At 37.3% G+C, this 22,811-nt stretch overlaps 1 protein-coding gene across 4 annotated transcripts in view; it reads left to right on the top strand.

Annotated features, from left to right (window-relative positions):
* DENND6A (DENN domain containing 6A) overlaps positions 1-22,811 on the top strand; it is a 64,861-nt gene that overhangs the window by 30,662 nt on the left and 11,388 nt on the right. For all 4 annotated transcript variants that reach the window (XM_042929749.1, XM_042929748.1, XM_042929750.1 and 1 more), the window contains 6 exons: positions 20-99; positions 1,159-1,221; positions 2,213-2,268; positions 10,735-10,857; positions 11,384-11,479; positions 13,596-13,690. In XM_042929749.1, coding sequence (XP_042785683.1) covers positions 20-99; positions 1,159-1,221; positions 2,213-2,268; positions 10,735-10,857; positions 11,384-11,479; positions 13,596-13,690 — 513 coding nt within the window. The remainder of the gene's footprint in view (positions 1-19; positions 100-1,158; positions 1,222-2,212; positions 2,269-10,734; positions 10,858-11,383; positions 11,480-13,595; positions 13,691-22,811) is intronic.

Here is a 22,811-nt window from a genome sequence, read left to right as displayed (position 1 = left end):
GATTGTATTATTTTTTCAGCTTGTAATGATGTTGATCGATGGCCTGCCCCAGTGCCAGGGAAGACATTACACCTGCCTATTATGGGGGTTGTAATGAAGGTAATAGCTTTTATTTCATTTGTCTCCTTTTCTAGAGAACTCTAGGAAGTTCATAGATGAGTTTTGCTTTTTAACTTCCTAATAATGTTCAATGTCAATATTGCTGTCATTTGTATGTGAGGAGTTAGAGATCCCACAGTTCATCCTGCTGTACAGAACCATTAGTTACACAACACCAGGGGCTACCTGTCCCATTTCATCCTTAGAGTTTTACACAAGGGTGTCATTCTTGTATAATACATGTGACTGTAAATGCAGCCTTTGAGACTTCTGCAACTCCATGGCCCTCCAGAGATGGGTGGCATTGCAGAATACTTGTAGAGTCAAGTATGAATTAGTAAAAATGGGAAGAAATTAGGAAAGCCATTCGTTCTTAGTAATAAATTTCTTCATGTGTGATGTCAGACCAAACATGTCCATCCCAGGATATGGTGCTTTTATTCAGTTTTCTTTTCTTTTTTTTAAAATGAAATAGCATTTTGCTCTCAGGCTTTGTATGAATGTGCTGTAGTGCTTTTGCAATTCATTTTCAAATTGGACTTATTTTTGGCAATGCTGTGTTTTTAGATGTACTTACTTCTGTAGGATGTGTTCTGTTTTTTTCCCTGGGAGATTATCAAAGTGGTACTCTTAGCTCTGGGTTGTGAGTTCTCATGGTTTCCTGTGAGATTTATCCCATAATTTGGCAAGCTTGAGAGGGTGTGTTTGGGTGTGTGTATATTAATGAAGCAAAGAATGGAACAATAAATAGGAAGCAGTATGAAGTTGATGCTCTTTTTCTGTTTTTCAGCACATTTGCTTCTCAGTGAGTTAGTGATTTCCATGTGTATGGGAATATGGAGACATTGGTTCACTTACCTTCTGCTGTGACTAAAGATAAATAAGACTGTAGTTTTAAAATCTGATATAAATACTTTGTTTTTATGGATTTTTATGCATTGCTGAGTGTACTGTTTTAGTGGTAAGAGTGTTTCTGATCCCTCGTTGTAGTGGGAGTCGCAAACCATATAAAGGACATTCTTTTATAGCCAAAGTTAATTTCTTCTCTGTCTCTTCAAGGTACGGATTCCCACATGTCATGACAAGCCTGGGACAACTCAAATAGCACAGTTAACTCAGCAGGTAGTGTGGTACTGTGGTAGAATAATCCAGCATATATAGTCTCTTTAACAGAATTCTTAAACTAGCAAATATAGAGCTTCTTGGGTTTATGATATATTTCTGAATATTACTGAAATATCCCATTAAATAATTTTGTAATAAATTGATAATAAACTTTCTAATGTTTCTCAGATTGTTTTTCTTGTTTGTTATCTAGCAGACACTGGAGAACTCAATTTATAATGTAACTGTGAGGACTAGGGGAAAGTACATAAAACCTCTTACCTTCTTAGAAGAATGGTCAACAGGCTTTTGTTTTTAGGAAACTCAGTCAAAGGATTCTTTAGTTATGATTGCTTTTCATTTCCCCCACAGTCACATCTGTTCATGGGTAGGGTTGAAGTTTTTGGTTTTTTTTTAATTTTTTTTAAATGTTTTTATTTATTTTTGAGACAGAGAGAGAGAGAGCATGAGCAGGGGAGGGGCAGAGAGAGAGGGAGACACAGAACCTGAAGCAGGCTCCAGGCTCTGAGCTGTCAGCACAGAGCCAGACGTGGGGCTTGAACTCACGGATTGTGAGATTATGACCCGAGCTGAAGTCAGCCTCTCAACCGACTGAGCCACCCAGGCGCCCCGGTTGAAGTTTTTATTTGAAATGTTTTAACTGGTATATCAACACTCCCATTGTTTGAATTGAATTAAAATAGAAAGCAGTAGGAAAACTAATTTTTCCTGTTATATACATATATCAACTGGTATAATGCAGTTGTGAATTAATCTGTCCTCTGACTCTTAGATTAATGTGTTATCCAAGGAATCTGTCATCCTTGAGCTTCTGCTGTGTTAGGAGAGATTGCTAAGGCCCAATCTCTTTGTGGCTGCTCCTGGAGGAAGAGAATCTTAAAAGATAGGGCAATATGGCTTATTGATCACAAGATAGATAGGCATTTTTAAAAAATGAATTTCTGTAAATTTTAGTGATATCTTCTGTATTTTTTCTCTTTTATCTCAGGCAGACACACATATATCTGTTATTTTACCTACTGTTCATGAGGTGGATCTTTTCAGGTAAATTTTATTAAGTGCCTTTCCTCCTTTGCTTTGTGATATTGTTTTTAATTTCTTTAGAAAATGAATGTTCTTAAATGTGGAAAAAACTGGAAAAAAATAGTCATTATGTTTCACAGGTTATAAATCAATGGTTCATCCCTAATGCATGTTACGAACTTTGATGATTAGGGAAATTTGGATGTGGATTGGCTATTACATGGTAGAAACAAATTATTTTTTGTTTGGTTTGGTGTGAGAATGGTATTGTAATGATGTAAGAAAATAGACTTGATTTTTAAAGATGAATTTTTAACTATTTTGAAGTGAAATGTCATGAGATTTGTGTTTTATTTTAAAATACTTCAGTAAGGGGTGCCTGGGTGGCTCAGTTGGTTAAGTGTCTGACTTCGGCTCAGGTCACGATCTCACGGTCCGTGGGTTCAAGCCCTGTGTCGGGCTCTGTGATGACAGCTTGGAGCCTGGAGCCTGCTTCGGATTCTGTGTCTCACTCTTCTTTCTGCCCCTCCCCTGCTCGTGCTCTGTCTCTCTCTCTCTCTCTCTCTCTCTCTCTCTCTCTCAAAAACAATAAATAAACATTAAAAAAAATTTTTTTTAAATATTTACTAGGAAGTGTCCAGCTAGCTTAGTTGGTAGAGCCTGAGACTTAAAATACGTCCGTAAGAAAAAAATTAATGAAGTAAAAATGGTAAAATATTGTTCACTCTAGATGATAGGTAAATGGGGGTTCTTACACTACTGCCTTTGTCTTTCTGTATGTTTGAAGCTTTTTAAAATGCAAAATAAAAAAAGAGAATCTAGCACATAAAAAAGAACAGGGAAAAGTACCAATGCCTGTGCCTTACCCAGGGCAGCTGAAGAGAAATCTCTGGATTAGTGCCCAAGTTCCAGCTCCTGGGTAGATCTGCTTGGCTTGAGAAACCACTGCTGTTGCAGAGCAGTTATTAAATAGTAATACATGCAATTGGGAGTCATGTGAAAGGCTTAGAATGGGATTTTTGGTTTGGGGTGTATGTGGAATTTTGTGTATGTGTGACCTTTAAACTACGTGGAATACTACTTCAGAGGATGATTAGTTCTATATGCTTGATTTGTTTTATACACTTGGCCCTAGCACAGCCTATTAATCCCACTTCTAGGAATTTATCCTGTAAAAATGAAAGCATACATCCTCACAAAGACCTATATGCAAATGTTTATAGCAGCTCTATTCATACCAGCCTAAAACCAGAAACTGCATTTGTCCATAAGCTGGTAAATGGATAAACAAATGTGATTCTTACATGTGTGTGGAATACTACTTAGCAGTTAAAAAAAGACAGCACTATTGATACAGCCAGCAACATAGGTGACTCTCAGAAGTGTTATGTTTGGCAAAAGGAACCAGATTTTAAAGAGCTACTTACTCAGTGACTCCATTTATAGATATTCTAGAAAAGGGACAGAAATCAGCTCAGTGGTTGCCTGGAGGGTGGGAGAGGGAAATTGAGTAAAAGGGGATGAGGGAATTTTTGGAGTGATGGAAGTGTTTTATATCTTTGCTAAGTGTAAATGTTTCTGTATGTAAATGATAAATCTTTTTTTTTTAATTTTTTAAAATTTATTTTTGAGAGAGAGACAGAGTGAGAAGGGGCAGAGAGAGAGGGAGACAAGGAATCTGAAGCAGGCTCCAGGCTGTGAGCTGTCAGCACAGAGCCCGATGCGGGGCTCGAACTCACGAACCGTGAGATCATGACCTGAGCTGACGTCTGGCGTTTAACCGACTAAGCCACCCAGGCACCCCCGTAAATGATAAATCTTAAAAACAAATTGATTTTCTTTTAAAACATTTTTAATGTTTATTTATTTTGAGAGAGAGAGAGAGAAAAAACATGCAAGCGGAGTAGGGGCAGAGAGAGAGGGAGACAGAAAATCCAAAGCAGGCTCTGCACTGTCAGCGCAAACCCGGATCCAGGGCTCAAACTCACAAGTCGGACTCTCAACCAACTGAGCTACCCAGGCATCCTCAAATTGATTTTCTTTTAAAAAATTAAATGTTGTAGCATTCTTAGAATAAAGAGGAGAAGTGCCCCCAAATACATGAATAATTATTACAGGAAAAATACACTAAGAAGGATCCATACTGTTAGTAGTTTTGATACTTCATTCGTTTAGGAATAAGTGAAGAACTGGCACAAGTTGATATAGAATTTGATTACCAGACTTGTTTTCTTTTGAACTGCTGAGTTTATCAGTTATCTTTGCTTTCATGGCAATTAATTATTCCTACCACTAACACTTTTTATTAGCATATATCTTTTCTCCTGATTATGAATGACATGTTATTGTTTTTAAATTTTTTTTTTTTTTCAACGTTTTTAATTTATTTTTGGGACAGAGAGAGACAGAGCATGAATGGGGGAGGGGCAGAGAGAGAGGGAGACACAGAATCGGAAACAGGCTCCAGGCTCCGAGCCATCAGCCCAGAGCCTGACGCGGGGCTCGAACTCACGGACCACGAGATCGTGACCCGGCTGAAGTCGGACGCTTAACCGACTGCGCCACCCAGGCGCCCTTGTTATTGTTTTTAAAGTAGGACAAGTTAGTGTGTTGTTCTTTTAATTCTTGTTGCTCAGGAGGTGAGAAAATGGAAACTTGAACAATAATAGTCCCACACAGAGACAGCACTGCACCGAGCATTTAACATCTGATGTTCAGATTAGTGCTTCGTCCATGATGGCACTCTTCACTTTGTTTGTGGAGAGCTTACATTGTACATTTATTCCTGTGAATAAGAGTTTAAATGTTTATCATTATATTGAAGGTGATATTTTTATACCCACCATTAGCTTGAGAGCAAAGGAAAGAGACCTGGAAAGATGTTTGGAGCTGAGTGCCAGAGATGCAGTTGAGTGTAAGGGCTTGTCCCCCTCCTTCTACCAAGTCAAGGCTTGTTAAACTACCACGTATCCATGGACCATGGCTTTTGTTTCAGCCCTCTCAGTCATGTACATAGTCTTCTCATTCAGTTTTTAAGTTGGGCTTAGAATTGAGGAATGGTTTTCTGTTGAAAGAAATGGACATTCTCTTGCCTGGAGTCAAGGACGTTTTACCTAATGATACCTGCTGTTGGTTCTTCACGCAGCAGGAGGCATATCAGTGATATGTTGTCATCTTCCTCTTTGCCCTCATCTTGAGAATGAGCCGTCTTGGCTTTCTACCCCACTGGCAGGATAGATAACAGTTATGAGTGTTTTTGTGTTTCAAAGAGTGTAAAAGTCTATTACTATTACTACATAAAATCTGATGTGTCTGATGCTCTTTGATAGATGTTAGTTTAATTTTCAAGATTATAATAACATGGTATATCTTTCTGAAAAAGGTTGAAACCTTTATCTAGTTATTTATGTATGTATCTATTTATTCATTTATTCATCTATTTGGAGTAAGTTTCTCATTTTTGCCAGAGGATGGCTTTTGGCAGGGGTGGGGAGCAGTAGAGCTTAGCATAAAGCATGCCACTCCAGAGTGGAGATACAAAAATAATACTGAAAAAATATCCTATGATTTTCCTACAGAACTCTCATTTTAGTAATTTTACACTGCAGTTAATTAGACACATACCATCAATATTTATTAAAGTTCGAGCTGGAGATACGTTTCTTTCTTGAATATTTAATACTTATCTCCCCTAATAAAAGTACTTTATATAATAGATATTTCTAATGTACTATAATTTCATAGAATGCTTCACCTTATAACTGTACTTGCTGTCTGTTTTTGCCCTTACTGAGAATATATTACAATGCTTGTGAGAAAACATAATTTCTAGCTTTAATGCCTTAAGGGCATCCCACTATTAAATGTATACTTACCCACATACACACACTTGCCACTTTTCTGTAAATTTGTGATTGTTTCAAAATTATATATATATATAAATATGTTTATATTTATAAATGTATATGTGTATACATGCATATAGGTAGTTGAAACAATCATAAATTTACAGAAAAGTAGTAAGTATAATATAGAAAACTTTCTTCCTTGAACCAGTGGATAGTCATTTGAAGACCTGATGTTCCCATCATCTCTGAATACTTTAGAGTCTATTTCCTACAAATAAGGATATAATGCAGCCATCAAAATTGGGAAGTTAACATTGATAATATTATTTAATTCAGATGTCACCAGTTGTCACAATACTAGTTCAGAATTTTCTGTTGCATTTCCTTGTCCTGTCTCTCTTTCAGTCTGGAATAGATCTTCAAGTCTTCTTTTCATACACCTAAGCTTCTTGTGGTTACAAGACAGTTATTTTGCAGGAAATCCCTGAGTTTAGGTCTGTCTGGGATTTACTCAAAATTAGATTCAAGCTCTGCATGTTTGACATGGAGGTAGCTTGCGTTATTACTGGTGACGTTTACTTTGTGGTATTCTCCGAGCTTCTTGATTGGTAGTTACTCGTTTTCTTTTTGTGAATATGTATTTTGTGGGGAGGCACTTTGAAACTATGTATATGAGTTATTTATTGCTGTGTAATAAATTACCCCAATATTTAGAGGCTTGAGAGAACAAATAGTACTTCACACACTTTCTGAGGGTTAGGCATCTGGGAATGGCTTAGCTAGATGGTTCTAGCTCTAAATCTCTTATGAAGTTGCAGTCAAGATACCAGCTAGGGTTTTAGTGATTTGGACAAATGGGGCATGAGGATCTGTTTCCCTAAAAGGCTTACTTGGCTGCTGGGTGGAGGTCACTGTTTCTTGTGGATTTTAGCAGGAGCCTCATTTCTAGCCATGTGGACCGGCCCATAGGGCAAGTTGAATGTTCTCACAGTATTGGGCAGGTGATCTGAGAGAAGGCAGAAGCCAAAATGTCTTTTATGACCCAGCCTTCAAAATTGCACATTGTTGCTTTACCTTATTCTGTTTGTTACATGTAAACCAATAATGTAGCCCACAGCTAAGAGGGGGAGGATTGGGCTCCCATGTTTTTTTTTTGTTGTTGTTGTTGTTGTTTTTTAAATGTTTATTTTTGAGGGGGGTGGGGAGGGAGACAGAGCAGGGTTGGGGGAGGGGCAGAAAGAGAGGGAGACACAGAATCCAAAGTAGGCTCCAGGCCCTGAGGTGTCAGCTCAGAACCTGACACAGGGCTCTAACCCATGAACTGCAAGATCATGACCTGAGCTGAAGTTGGATGCTTAACCACTTAACCAACTGAGCCGCTAGGCTTCCATGTTTTAAAAGGAGTGTCAAAGAATTTGTAGAAATATTTTAAATCATTACATTGTGTATATTTTATGGGCTGTTGTTTTTTTCTGTTTTATTCAATAGGTTATTAAAATCCATTATTCTCATTTGGTGTTCCAGTTGTCCCCAGTTTGGCCAGTGACACTTGTCTTCAAGTTGGCCTCTGTTTTGTTTTGTTTTGTTTTTTTACATATCCTTGTCATTCTTTAAACATTTCCTTCTTTTTTTTTTTAAAGTCTATTCATTTATTTTAGAGAGAGAGAGCACAAGTGGGGGTGGGGTGAGGGCAGAGAGAGAGAGAGAGAGAGAGAGAGAGAATCCTAAGCAGGCTCTGCACTGTCAGCACAGAGCCTGATGTAGGCTCAAATTCATGAACCATGAGACCGTGACCGGAGCCGAAACAAAGAGCTGGACACTTAACTAACTGAGCCACCCAGGCACCCTGAAACACTTCCTTGCTTTCTAGTATAAAATGTGCCAAGCTTATCTTTTTTTTTTAATTAAAAAAAGATATATAATTCACATACCATAGTATTCGCTCTTTTAAAATATACAATTCACTGGTTTTTACTGTATTTCACAAAGTTGTGCAATCATTACTGCTATCTAGTTCTAGAACATTTTCATCACTTCAGAAAGTAACCCTGTACCCAGTGGCAGTTATTCCCCATTCTCTCTCCCCTACCAGCCTCTGGGAACCACTAATCTACTTTCTATCTCCATCGATTAGCCTCTTTGGGGCATACCATATAAATAGAATCCTAAAATACGTGGCTTTTTGTGTCTGCTTACACTTAGCAAATCATTTCCATGGTTTATCCATGCAGTAGCCTGAATCATTATTTGATTCACTTTTTGATGTTCTGTTGTGTGGATACCACATTTTATTTATCCATTAATTCACTGAAGGATATTTGGATGGTTTCTACTTTTTGGCTGTTACATATGATGCTACTACGAACATTTGTATATAAGCTTTTGCGTGGACCTATGTTTTCTTGGGTGCCAAGATTTTCTTGTATTTTTTCTTCCTTAGCCCTGGAATCACCCATTTCTTCGAAAAGCCTTCACTTTTTTTAGTGGAGAATAGGATTCAGAAGCCAAAATCTGGGTACTGGTTGAGCTCATTGCTATTGGAATATCACTGATTTTAGGCCCTCTCAGTGGACAGAGCTAGGGAGTATACACATACATACATATATATTTGTAAAGGGATGCATATGTACCTACTCATATATAATACGTATACATTTTTGCGTATGTATTTCTATATCTGAATATATTGAAAACCCTAAAGTCACACCAGTACCCCCAATTCCAATCCTACAAGACAAGGTTCACTCTAGTTTTCTTTCTATATTGGTATTTCTTTTCCCTTTGTGAGGAACTACCTCCTATTATTCTTAATTTATTTACTTATTTGATCAGTCCTTGTTAGTAACCAGTATCTCATTGCTGCTTAAACCCTCTCCTCCGTGCAGATGACTTTCTTACCCAACTTGGGCTCTGACACTCCACACCCACCTGCCCTTCATAGATACCCTTCCTCAACCTTCTCAGGCTGTGCTCCATGCCAGATTCCCCCCACGTGGTTATGCTCCTACCCCAGTTAGGCTTCTGTATTGCACATTTAGGCCCCCTATCCATATGCTTGCTTGTGCTCTGGCTCCCGATGTTAGGCCAACCCCCAGAGGAAAGCCCTCCTTACCCTACAGTGCTCCTATACCTCATCCCAGACCACCTCTCCATGCACACACCGTATTCCCCCTGCTCTTACATTCTACCGTGGACAACTTCAACACACTCTGGCTCTGACACTTCATACCAGGCTGCCCCTCCAGGCCCCTCACACTTCTTGGCCTGTCATCTCAAACCAGATCACCTTCACACATGTACACCTTCCTCACCACGTTTGGGTTCCAGCAGCCCCACAGCAAGTCACCTTCTCCATGTGAACGTCTCCCTTATCTCACATAAGCCCTCACACCTTGCTCTGAGCCATCATGTCTTCGTTTCTCTCCTGGCAGAGATGCCTACCATGCACCATGTTCTGTTTTAGGATTGAATTGTTTAGGAAAGGAAGAGGAAGAAGAGCTTGTTTGTCTTATCCTTGAACTGTTTATTATTTTGCTTTGGGTGTTTTTGCACTTCCTTCACATTTGTATTCTTGCCTTTGAATAGTTAAAACTAAATTTCCCTAATTTCCATTCCACAAATCTGTTTTATATTTTTGCATGTAAGCTTTTTTCTTTTTCTTTCTTTCCTTCTTGTTTAATTTTTTTTGTTTTCTTCAAAATATTTACACTAGAAATTCAGATGCAAGAAAGCAATATTAATGAAATAGGTCTACCATATGGTACAATTTAATAATTACTTTATATGCTTTTATTATTTGTCAGTCATTCTGTGTGTCAATATGTTGCATTTCATTTTCTAAAAATTGGAATCAGTCAAATTGATATGGTTTTTAATGTGGACAAAAGAGACTTTCTTTCTGCCTTTCTTTGTTTCTTGTGTGTATATATGTTTTTAATTGGGTAGATTGATTATGATTTTTATAAATAGATAAGAATTTTTTCCTCCAATCTAGTAGGAAAAGTTGTTACCCTAATGGAAGAAATTACTAAATAAGTAAAAGTTACCAAATGTCTGAAGCTGAGTAGTGTGCCAGAGCTCTGTTCTGATAGGCTTCCATCTAGTTCCAGGGCTACTATAAAAATATGCAGCATTTCTGTAAGGGAAGGATCTGCCCAGGAAATCATTCTGTTGTTTGGCCTTCGAACTCCCCCTTGTGATTTGTTTCCATCATTTTTTAACATTGAATGCGTTGGCTCTTAAATTAATTACATCCAATAAATATCCTTTGGAAAATTGATTTTTCTTGTTTTCTTCAAAATTTTACAACAGAAATTCAAATGTAAGAAAGCAATATTGATGAAATAAATCTACCATATGGTATAATTTAATAATTATTTTATGTGCTTTTATTATTTGTCAGCCATTCTGTGTCAATATATCACATTTCATTTTCTAAAACTTGGAATGAGTCAAATTGATATGTTTTTTTATGTGGACTAAAGAGACTTATGCATCACCGTATTCTAAATGAATTTGTATGTCACAACAAGGTACAAATAGCTGGAAGAATTTATATCAGTATGAAGTTTTTAGAATGATTAAGAACTTAAAAAACAGGGTTGGAAAATAATACTTCTACCATATAAACACCTTTTAGGTGTTTCTGCCCAGTTTTCCTTCATAGTCAGATGCTTTGGGAGCTGGTCCTGTTGGGGGAGCCCCTCGTGGTCATGGCACCGTCACCATCAGAGTCGTCAGAGACTGTATTGGCGCTTGTGAAGTGAGTATATTTGGTTCCTGATGGTGATAGTTGCAGCATTTTTCCATCTGTGTTATGTTTGCACACTCATTGTACTGATCCAGACAACACCTCTCTTATAAGAAGGGTGCTCATTATAGCCCCGTTTCATGGATGAGATAAGTAATTCATGCTCTAGGAGGGCTGGAACCATGGGGGGTTTTTTTGCTTTGATTGATTGAACAAGAAACATTCATTCACTTACGCAAAGTTGGTACCTGACAACTTTGCATGAATGGTCAGTGTCTAGTAAAAGACATGTAACTAGGGAATGGTAATGCCAGAATTTCAACCCATCTTCTGCCCCAAGTCCTGTGTTCTTTCAATACTCCATTCCATATTATTATGTATTTCCATTTGTCTTTCTGATTTCCTGAAATAAGTTTGCTGTTTACTGAAATAAGTAATCCCATGTGGGTATACTGTGTGTTATTGATGTTTTATAGTTATTGAGTAGGGCCTTTAATTTCTGTGTCCTTTGTTTAAAATGTTCTTCTTTCCTCCACAGCTGTATTTCTCCATTAAAGTACTTCAGTGACTTCCGACCTTACTTCACTATTCATGATAGCGAATTCAAAGAATATACTACTCGTACTCAAGCCCCGTGAGTAAACAAAATAATTTTTATTGACCAAGTATTTCCTATATAACCAAATTATGTAAAATTAAATTTTGAACTCATTGGCATCTTGATTTTGTAAAGGAAGGTTTGAGGAACTGCTTGTAATACTTCTACATGTCAAGGGTCAAACTTGTTTTCTTTTCAATGATTTTATTTATTAGTGGAGGATGTATTGTCATCAATAGCCATCTGATTATACTTTGAGTTCTGTTTTCTTGCCTTCTGTTATCTCTTGTTGCTCTATAACTTCCTTTTCCTTCTTCTTCGTTGAATTGGCATGGAAACATCAAAATTCTTCCCAATATATTAAAGGGAAAAAATTATCTTACCCTTTCCCCCTTAGCTCCTGCTCTATTGCTTACCTTCTTTTCATAGTGAAATTTCTAGAATAACAACAACAACAAGAAATCTCCACGTACTGTCTCTACTTCTTGGCTTTCTGGTTACTTCTCAGTCCATTGCAGGTTGATTTCTTTTTTATTTTTCAAGTTTATGTATTTACTTTGAGAGAGAGTGCACATGCTTGTGTGAGTGGGAGAGGGACAGAGAGAGAGGGAGAGAGAAAGAATCCCAAGCAGGCTCTGTGCTGTCAGTGTGGAGCCAAACGTGGGGCTCGATCTCACAATTGTGAGATTATGACTTGAGCCAATACCAGGAGTCAAGACACTTAACTGACTGAGCCACCCAGGCACCCACAGGTTGATTTCTCCACTTCCACTGAAGTCAGAGTCATCAAGACCCTCTCACTGCCCAACCCTGTGCGCACATTATTGTCCTATTTTCCCTGCCTTCTCTTTCTTAATAACATTTAAGCTGTTGAACTTGAAAGCATTTTAATCTTTGACACCACTCTCACCTGTCTGCCTGGTGGTGCATCTCAGTCCCCTGTGCAGATGTCTCTGTCTCTGCCAGCACCTTAAGTGTTGGTGTTCTCCAGCACTGTGTTCTGGGATCTGATTTCACACTGATGATTCTTTCTGAGCTATCTTATCTCTACCCACAGACTCTGTTAACACCTGTATACCAATGACTGAAATTTATCTGCCTAGCCCAGATCTTTGCAAGGTGCAGACCTATATGTCCAGGGTTTTGTTGTTGTTTTTTATCACTTTACCACCTAGGTATATTAATGGCAACTGAAACTAAACATGTACAAACTGAATTCTTTCTGTCTTCTTGTTTTCTTCCCTAAACCCATGCTCCTTCCTATTTTCATGAATGGTAAAATTGTCATAAATTTCTCCTTCTTTATATGCCCCGCATCAAATTTTACCAAATTCTGTCAATTTAACACCATAAAATATCTCTCATAATAACATTTGTTATCTTCTTCCAAAAGTCTATTCTCAGCCTAACTGTCTCCAGTCTTTGTCATGTCTGCTGTTGCTTTTCCTAAATCTCTTACCGTCTTTGTAGGACACCTTCCAGATTTCCTAGAGTGATCTTCCTACATTTTCATTCATGTGGCATCCTTCCGCTTGGTTCTCTATTAGCTTTTGTTTGCCTACAAGATTTCTAAACTTCTTAGCATATTAACTTGGTACTTAATAATCTGGCCAGCATCCAGCCATCTACCTTCATTTCTAACTCACTCATCATTCTTGCTTTGTGCTGTAGAAATACTGAGCTATTTGTAGTTCTTCAGGCACTCCACCATCTCATTTCATTGCTTTGCACATATTAGTTATTCTCCTGCATCACCTTTACCTCCCTTATCCATTTGGGAAAGAACTTCTGTGCATCTTTCATATCTTTGTGCAAATGTCATCTCTTTAGTGAAGCTGTCTTTCAATCCTCTTGATAGATACAGTTTCTCCTTTGTAATTATTGTATGTTTGATACCCCCATCACCATTTTCTAATCTGTGGCATTGTGATTGGGTATGCATACGTTTCTTCCTGTATGCTTTTAGGAAGACCATGTCTTTCCATCTTTACTTGTCTAGGGCTAAACATGGTGCCTGGCATCTAGTTGTTATGTAATGCATGGAGTGAAGGAAAAGATAATCTGTTGTTCAATCTAAAGAAATTATAAACTATTCTTCACTGATGGAGCATTTGTCTTTTTCTCACTTTGTTTCTGTTTTGTTTTTATGTAGGCCCTCAGTCATATTAGGAGTAACCAACCCTTTTTTTGCAAAAACACTCCAGCATTGGCCACACATTATTCGAATAGGAGACCTTAAACCTGCAGGTAAAGTATAAACTCAGTGTTCTGTTTTTACTATGTAATGTGGCTAAGCAGGATAATTTCTTCCTCTTTGTTTATAAACTCTTGATTACTTTTTAATTATGTTTATGGTAACCTTTTTGGAGGCAGACTGCATAAAGGCCTTAAGAGAAGAGCGTAGTAACTTCCCACTAAAATTATGTAACCCATCATGTTCTCCTATTAACAAATGTACTTCTAGTGTTATAAACGTGGAATGAATTATAACAAAATGAAACCTTAAAAATTTGAGCTACTTTTTGTATACATATAAACCCAATTAAACGGGGATTTCCAATACTATTTGAATAAAACCTTGTAGAAGCTTGAATTATTCAACTTGGCACAAAATTCTCTGCTAGGTTTCAAAACCAGTATTATACAATTTCTGTGGCACTGGTACTAATTAAGGAAGTGGTCAAAGGTGCCTTCCTTGAGGAAAAGATATATAGTATTTTGCTAATGGTAACAATTTAGTAACTGTATTTCTTTTATTATTATTATTTTTTAAAGGAACAGTGTTAATTTATTGGAAGGGTGTAAGCTGGACCTACATTGCCAATGTTGAGTTGATAGTAGAGAGCTGGGTCTCTCTCTTTTTTTTTTAAGGTTTATTTATTTTTTTTACTTTCTATAATTTATTTATTTATTATAATTTACATCCAAGTTAGTTAGCACATGGTGCAACAATAATTTCAGGAGTAGATTCCTTAATGCCCCTTGCCCATTTAGCCCATCCTCCTCCCACAACCCCTCCAGTAACCCTCTGTTCTCTATATTTAAGAGTCTCTTATGTTTTGTCCTTCTCCCTGTTTTTAATTATTTTTGCTTCCCTTCCCTTATGTTCATCTGTTTTGTCTCTTAAAGTCCTCAGATGAGTGAAGTCATATGATGTCTTTCTCTGACTAATTTCACTTGGCATAATACCGTCTAGTTCCATCCACATAGCTGTGAATGGCAAGATTTCATTCTTTTTGATTGCCAAGTAATACTCCATTGTGTATATATACCATATCTTCTTTATCCATTCTTCCATCGATGGACATGTGGGCTCTTTCCATACTTTGGCTATTGTTGACTGCACTGCTATAAACATTGGAGTACATGTGCCCCTTCGAAACAGTATACCTGTATCCCTTGGATAAATACCTAGTAGTGAAGTTGCTGGGTCGTAGGGTAGTTCTATTTTTAATTTTTTGAGGGAACTCCATACTGTTTTCCAGAGTGGCTGCACCAGTTTGCGTTCCTACCAACAGTGCCAAAGAGATCCTCTGTCTCCGCATCCTCACCAACATCTGTTGTTGCCTGAGTTGTTAATGTTAGCCATTCTGACAGGTGTGAGGTGGTATCTCATTGTGGTTTTGATTTGTATTTCCCTGATGATGAGTGATGCTGAGCATTTTTTCATGTGTCGTTGGCCATCTGAATGTCTTCCTTGGAGAAGTGTCTATTCATGTCTTTTGCCCATTTCTTCACTGGATTATTTGTTATTTGCGTGTTGAGTTTGATAAGTTCTTTATAGATTTTGGGTACTAACCCTTTATCTGATATGTCGTTTGCAAATATCTTCTCCCATTCCGTTGGTTGCCTTTTAGTTTTGCTGATTGTTTCCTTCACTGTGCAGAAGCTTTTTATTTTGATGAGGTCCCAATAGTTCATTTTTGCTTTTGTTTCCCTTGCCTCCGGAGATGTGTTGAGTAAGAAGTTGCTGCGGCCGAGGTCAAAGAGGTTTTTGCCTGCTTTCTCCTTGAGGATTTTGATGGCTTCCTGTCTTACATTGAGGTCTTTCATCCACTTTGAGCTTATTTTTGTGTATGGTGTAAGAAAGTGGTCCAGGTTCACTTTTTTCTGCATGTCGCTGTCCTGTTTTCCCAGCACCATTTGCTGAAGAGACTGTCTTTATTCCATTGGATATTCTTCCTGGTTTGTCAAAGATTAGTTGGCCATACCTTTGTGGGTCCATTTCTGGGTTCTCTGTTCTGTTCCATTGATCTGAGTGTCTGTTTTTGTGCCAGTACCATACTGTCTTGATGATTAAATCTTTGTAATATATCCTGAAGTCCAGGATTGTGATCCTCCAGCTTTGGTTTTCTTTTTCAAGATTGCTTTGGCTGTTCGAGGTCTTTTCTGGTTCCATACAAATTTTAGGATTGTTTGTTCTAGCTCTGTGAAGAATGCTGGTGTTATCTTAATAGGTATTACGTTGAATATGTAGATTGCTTTGGGTAGTATTGACATTTTAACATTTGTTCTTCCTATCCAGGAGTATGGAATATTTTTCCTTTTTTTTTGTGTCCTCTTCAATTTCTTTCATAAGCTTTCTATAAGCTTTCATAAGCTTTCATAAGTTTTCAGTGTATACATTTTTCACCTCTTTGGTTAGATTTATTCCTAGATATTTTATGGTTTTGGATGCACTTGTAAAGGGGATCAATTCCTTGATTTCTCTTTCTGTCGCTTCATTATTGGTGTATAGGAATGCAACTGATTTCTGTGCATTGATTTTATATCCTGTGACTTTGCTGAATTCATGGATCAGTTCTAGCATTTTTTGGTGGAATCTTTTGGGTTTTCCATATAGAGTATCATATCATCTGCAAAGAGTGAAAGTTTGACCTCCTCCTGGCTGATATGGATGCCTTTTATTTCTTTGTGTTGTCTAATTGCTGAAGCTAAGACTTCCAATAATATGTTGAATACCAGTGGCAAGAGTGGATATCCCCTGTCTTGTTCCCGACCTCAGGGAGAAAGCCTGAAAATATTTTTAAATAATGTTATGATGTGTTACTTTTAAAGACTTCTTTTAGTATACACAGGTGTGGTTTTTTTTTTAATTTTTTAAGTTTATGTATTTATTTTGAGAGAGAGAGAGCAAGAGAGAGCAGAGAGGGCCAGAGAGAAAGGAGAGAGAAAGAATCTCAAGCAGGCTCTGCACTGTCAGCATGGAGCCCGACTCAGGGCTCTGATCCCACTAACTGTGAGATCATGACCTGAGCAGAGATCAAGAGTCGGCCGCTTAATCCACTGAGCCACCGGGTGCCCCTACACAGGTATATTTGAACTATTGTTTAATAATATTATTTTATGAACTGTGCCTTTGGGGATATACCTAAATCTAAATAGATATGTTAGACTCAAGCAATAACAGTTCAAATCATACTATTTACAAATATTAGTCTTATACTGAAATCCTTAGAAGCCTTAAGAAATAGAGGAAAGAGTAAATAGCTTTACCTTGGCAGTCAGATCTTAGTGTTCTTAGGCAGAACAGACTATTTAAGCCTCAAATTCTTTGTTTGCTGAGAGATTAAACAGTTCCTGACTCATGGCACTCTGTAAATGTCATAGTCACCTGCCATTTCATTGGTGTCCTCTCTGATTTAATGATAATTTAGAACACAGCAGTCACCAGAGTCTTAACTTTGAGAAGATACAGAGTTTTTTAAAATCTTAATTTAATATTGATATTTATTTTCATGGTTTTGTCCTATTAATCTAGACTATTTGATTAACTGTAATATTGTTGACTACTGTTTATTGTCTTTTTCCAATGAAAAAGTCTCTTTGTTGGGGCTTTAAGTAGAGGAACTTTTGCATAAAATCATTGGTAAAGTAGTGTGAATTGATAATGCCTGTTTAACTTTTTAAGACACTGCCAAACTGTTTTCCAAAGTGGCCCACCATTTTACATTAAGAAAATTTTTTTTAAGTTTATTTATTTGTTTTTAAGTTCCAGTTAATGTTCAGTGTACTATTAGTTTTGGGTGTACAATATAGTGATTCAGCACCAACACCTGGTGCTCATCACAAGTGTACTCTTTAATCCCCACCACCTATTTCACTCATTCCCCAACCCACCTCCTCTCTCGTACCATCGGTATGTTCTCTATAGTTAAGAGTCCATTTGTTGGTTTGCCTCTCTCTCTTTTTTCCCTGTGCTCATTTGTTTTGTTTCTTAAAGTCCACATATGAATGAAATCATATGGTATTTGTCTTTCTCTGACTGACTTATTTCGCTTAGCACAGTACTCTCTACCCACAGCGTGGGCCTTGAACCCACAACCCCAAGATCAAGAGTCACAGACTCTTCTAAGCCAGCCAGGTGCCCCTCATTTTACATTCTCACCAGCAGTGTATGAGGGTTCCTATTTCTTCATCTCCGTCCCAGGAGTTGATACTGTCTTTTTTATTATAACCATTTAGTGGGTTTGAAATGGTGGTTTTCATTTGCTTTGCCCTCGTGAATAATTGATGTTGAGCATCTTTTTATTTTTTTTAATTTTTTTTAAGTTTATTTATTTTGAGAAAGAGACAGCACGAGTGGGGTAGGGAGAGAGAGAGAGGGAGAGTAAATTCCAAGCAGGCTCCACATCACTAGCACAGGGCCCCACATGAGGTTCATAGTTCAATGAACTATGAGATCACGACCTGGCCCAAGAACAAGAGTCAGATGCTTAACTGACTAAGCCACCCAGTCGCGCTGAGCATCTTTTCATCTACTTATTAGTCGTTCATATATCTTCTTGGATGAAATGTTGATTTAAATCTTTTGCCAATTTTTCATTAGGTTACTTGTCTTATTTAGTTGTAGAGATCTTTATGTATTTTGGACACAAGTCTGGTTTTAGATATATGATTTACAGATATTTTATCACAGTATTTGGCTTCTTTTTTTTTGTTTTCTTAATGGTATCTTTGAAGTGTGAAAGTGTTTTTCCCCACAAGTTTTATTGAGATATAATTGACAAACAGCACTGTGTAAGTTTAGGGTTTATAGCATAATGACTTGACTTACATATATTGTCAAATGATTACCACAATAAGTTTAGTTAATATCTATCACTTCATACAGATACCAGAAAAAAAGGAAAACAATGTTGTTTTTTGTAATGAGAACTCTTGGGATTTACCCTCTTAACAATTTTCAAATATACTATACAACAGTGTTAATGAGAGTCATCATGTTATGCACTGAATCCCCAATACTTAATTTATCTTATAAGTAGAAGTTTCTACCTTTTGACCACTTTCATCCATTTCTCCTACTCCTAACCTCTGATAACCATAAACATGTGTTAATTTTGGTGAAGTCTAGCCTATCAGTTTTTTTCTTTTATGGATTGACCTTTTGATGTTGTGTCTAAGAACTCATTGCCCAACCCAAGGTCACAAAGATTTTCTATGTTTTTTTCTAAGAGTTTTATTATGTTACCACCTACATTTAAGTCTACGAACCACTTTAGTTATTCTTTGTGTATGATATGGGTTAAGAGTCCAAAATAATCTTTTGTGCATGTTGACAACTCATTTGCTCTAGCACTATTTATTAAAGACTGTCTTTTTTCTATTGAATTGCCTTGGTACCTTTGTGGAAAATCAACACTAATACAGTGTCTTGATTACTGTAGGGTTTTTTTTTTTTATGTTTATTTATTTTGAGAGCAAGCATATGCAAGTGTGCACGAGTCGGGCAGAGAGAGAAGGAGAGAGAAGGAAAGAGAGAATCCCAAGCAGGCTCTGTGCTGTCAGAGGCCCAATGCAGGGCTCTATCCCACGAACCGTGAGGTCATGACCTGAGCTGAAATCAAGAGTTGGATGCTTAACCAACTGAGCACCCAGTTGCCCCTACTGTAGTTTTATAGCAGGTTTTGATATCAGGAAGTATAAGTCTTTTTTTGTTTGTTTAAAGTTTATTTATTTATTTATTTATTTTGAGAGAGAGAGTTGGATGCTTAACCAACGTAACCACCCAGGCGCCCCTCTAATTTTGTTCTTATCCAAAGTTGTTTTGGCTATTCTTTGGTCTTTTGCATTTCTATATAATTTTAGGATCACTTTGTCAGTTTCTGCGGACAGCTAGCTGGGATTTTGATAGGGATTATGTTAATATGCAGTTAGTTTGGGGTTTTTTGTGTGTCTTCCAATCCAGGACTTGGGACATCTCTCCATTGTTTAGGTCTTCTTTAATTTTTCTCACAGCAAGGTTTTGTAGTTTTCAACATATAGGTCTAATTATGATGTTAGATGTAGTTTTTCATAGATGTCATTCATTAGATTGACAAGTGCCTTTCTATTCCTAGTTTGTTGAGAATGGTTATCATGAATTGGTGTTAAATTTTGTTAAATGCTTTTCCTGTATCTATGGAGATTGTCATGTGGTTTTTGTTCATTATTAATATGGCATATTAATTGCATTTTCGATGTTAAACCAACCTTAACATTCCTTGGACAAAGCCCATTTGGTTATGGTATATAGTCCTTTTTTCTGTTGATAGATTTGATTTGTTTACATTTTTGTTGAGGATTTTTACATCTATAGTCATGAGGGATAGCAGTCTGTAGTTTTCTTTTCTTGTGATATCTTGCCAGCTAATATTCTTGCTACTCTGAAAATCCTCTTCAGGCAAGTGAAGTCACCATTTTTTTTAATTAAAAACAATTTTTTTAATGTTTGTTTTTGAGACAGAGAGAGCCAGTAAGGGAGGGGCAGAGAGAGAGGGAGGGAGACGAAGATCCAAAGCAGGCTCTGTGCTGAGAGCAGAGAGCCTGATGCAAGGAAGGGTCAAACTCACAAACCGTGAGATCATGACATGAGCCGAGGTCAGATGCTTTAACCGACTGAGTCACCCTGGCGCCCCTCAAGTTAACCATTTAAAAGCAAGACCTAGGACCAGGGTGCCTGGGTGGCTCAGTTGGTTAAGCATCCCACGTCAGCTCAGGTCACGATCTCGCAGATTGTGAGTTCAAGCCCCACATTGGGCTCTGTGCCCTCAGCCAAGAGCCTGGAACCTGCTTCTGATTCTGTCTCCCTCTCTCTCTACGCCACCTCCCCTTCTCTCTCTCTCAAAACTAAATAAACATTAAAAAAAATTGGGCACCTGGGTGGCTCAGTTGGTTAAGTATCCGACTTTGGATCAGTTCATGATCTCACAGTTCGTGAGTTCAAGCCCCACATCGGGCTCTATGCTGACAGCTCAGAGCCTGGAGCCTGCTTCAGATTCTGTGTCTCCCTCTCTGTCTCTGCCCCTCCCCTGCTCATGCTCTGTTTCTGTCAAAAATAAGTAAACATTTAAAAAAAATTTTTAAAAACATATCAACTTCTAAAAAAACTAAAATAAATAAAAATAAAAGTAAGACCTAGGACCAAGGTAGGGGAGGGGACAATTCTTGAATTTATTTTTCAAAGTGGGGATGAGGGCAGGTATGGAATATTAGACTTTATTTTAAGCAGCGTACTTTAGAGAAGAGCTGATGTATTCTTTCTCATTATTTCTATCATGAGCTTATTTGGACCACTTCATCAGGTATCATTTTTTCTGTAGAAAGTGATGGCAGTGTGTGGAAACATATGCTTTATAGATCCTTAGTGGTCAGTGAGGAGTGAATGCTAGAGGTTGTCAGTGTCCTCAGTTTGGTCCTTGTTCAATTAGTAGAGAAAATATGTTGTGGACAAAGACACCAGAGGTAGTTCAATGATTTGGGTCAAGACTTTAGTGTCTGACTGTTTCTGGGACTCATAGGTCTTATATGAGCACAAGTCTTTTCTGTTTTTTTTATTTTTATTTTTATATTTTTTAATGTTTATTTATTTGAGCCCCGACACGGGGCTCAAACCCACAGACCACAAGATCATGACCTGAACCAAAGTCAAACGCTTAACTGAGCCACCCAGGCGCCCCAGTATAGGAGCACAAGTCTTAACAGAAGTGCAAAATTTCATTACGTTTAGAGTGTTTATGATACTTTCCCCCACTTACCCTAAAAGTTGTTTTTGTGGGTAAAATAAACATAACATAAAATTTACCATCGTAACTATTTTTAAGTATGTAATTCATTTAAAAATAATATAGTGGCATTAAGTATATTCATACTGTGCAGCCATTGCCACTGTCCATTTCCAGAACTCCTTCATAATCTCAGACAGAAGGATTTGGATTTAGTTCACCCAAATCCAAAATCTATTAAACAATAACTCCCCAATTAACGCATCCCCCAACCCCTGGTAACTTCTATTCTAATTACTGTTTCTGTGAAGTTGACTTTTGCCCTTTGGTGTCTGACCTATTTCACTGTTTCAGGGTTCATTTATGTTGTAGTGTGCATAAGAATTGCATTCCTTTTTTTAAAAAAAAAGTAAAATGAATATAACATGAAATTTACCATCTTAACCATTTTTTAAGTATATAGTCTAGTGGCATTAAGTACATTCGCATTGTTGAACTATAGTCACCACCATATACTCAAATGCCCTTTTTATCTTGTAAAGTTGAAACTCTATACCCATTAAACAATAATTTGCCATCCACTTCTCTCTCTGCCACCATGCCCCAGCCTTTAGTAACTTTGTGTCGATAAGAATTTGACTACTCAGGTATTGTAGCATGTGTCAGAATTTACTTCTTTAAGACCAAATAATATTCCATTGTGTATATATATATACCACATTTTATTTATCCATTTATCTGTCAGTGGACACTTAGGTTACTTCTACTTTTGAGTTATTGCAAACAATACTTCTATGAACATAGATGTACAAATATCTCTTTGAGTCTCTACTTTTAACTTCGTTTGAGTATAAACACAAAGTGGGTTTGTTAGACCATGTAGTCATGTGTGTTTAATTTTTTTGAGAAACTGCCATTTTTTTTTTTTTTACTTTCCATTCTCACCAATAATGCACAAAGGTGTCAATTTCTCCACATCCTTGCCAACACTTGTTATTTTTTGATGGTAGCCATCCTAATGGGAGTGAGGTGGTATCTTATTGTGGTTCTGATTTGCATTTCCCTAGTGATTAGTAATGTTGAGCACCTTTTCATGCGTTTACCAGCTAACCGTATATCTTCCTTGGAGAATTATCTTTTCAAGTTCTTAGCCTGATTTTTAATCAGGTTGCTGTGTTGTTGTTGAGTTGTAGTTCTTTATATATTCTGGATACCAATCCGTTATCAGATAAATGCTTTTTAAATGTTTTCTCCTTTCTGTGATTTGCCTTGTCATTCTTTCATTTATAGTGTCCTTTGATGCACAAAAGTTTTAAATTTTGATGGAGTCCAGTTTATCTGTATGTTCTTTTATTGCCCTTGCTTTTGGTATCATATTCATG

This window comes from Panthera leo, chromosome A2 (genome assembly GCF_018350215.1).
Source record: "Panthera leo isolate Ple1 chromosome A2, P.leo_Ple1_pat1.1, whole genome shotgun sequence".
NCBI lineage: Eukaryota > Metazoa > Chordata > Mammalia > Carnivora > Felidae > Panthera > Panthera leo.
This window is presented reverse-complemented; position numbering and strand designations above follow the sequence as displayed.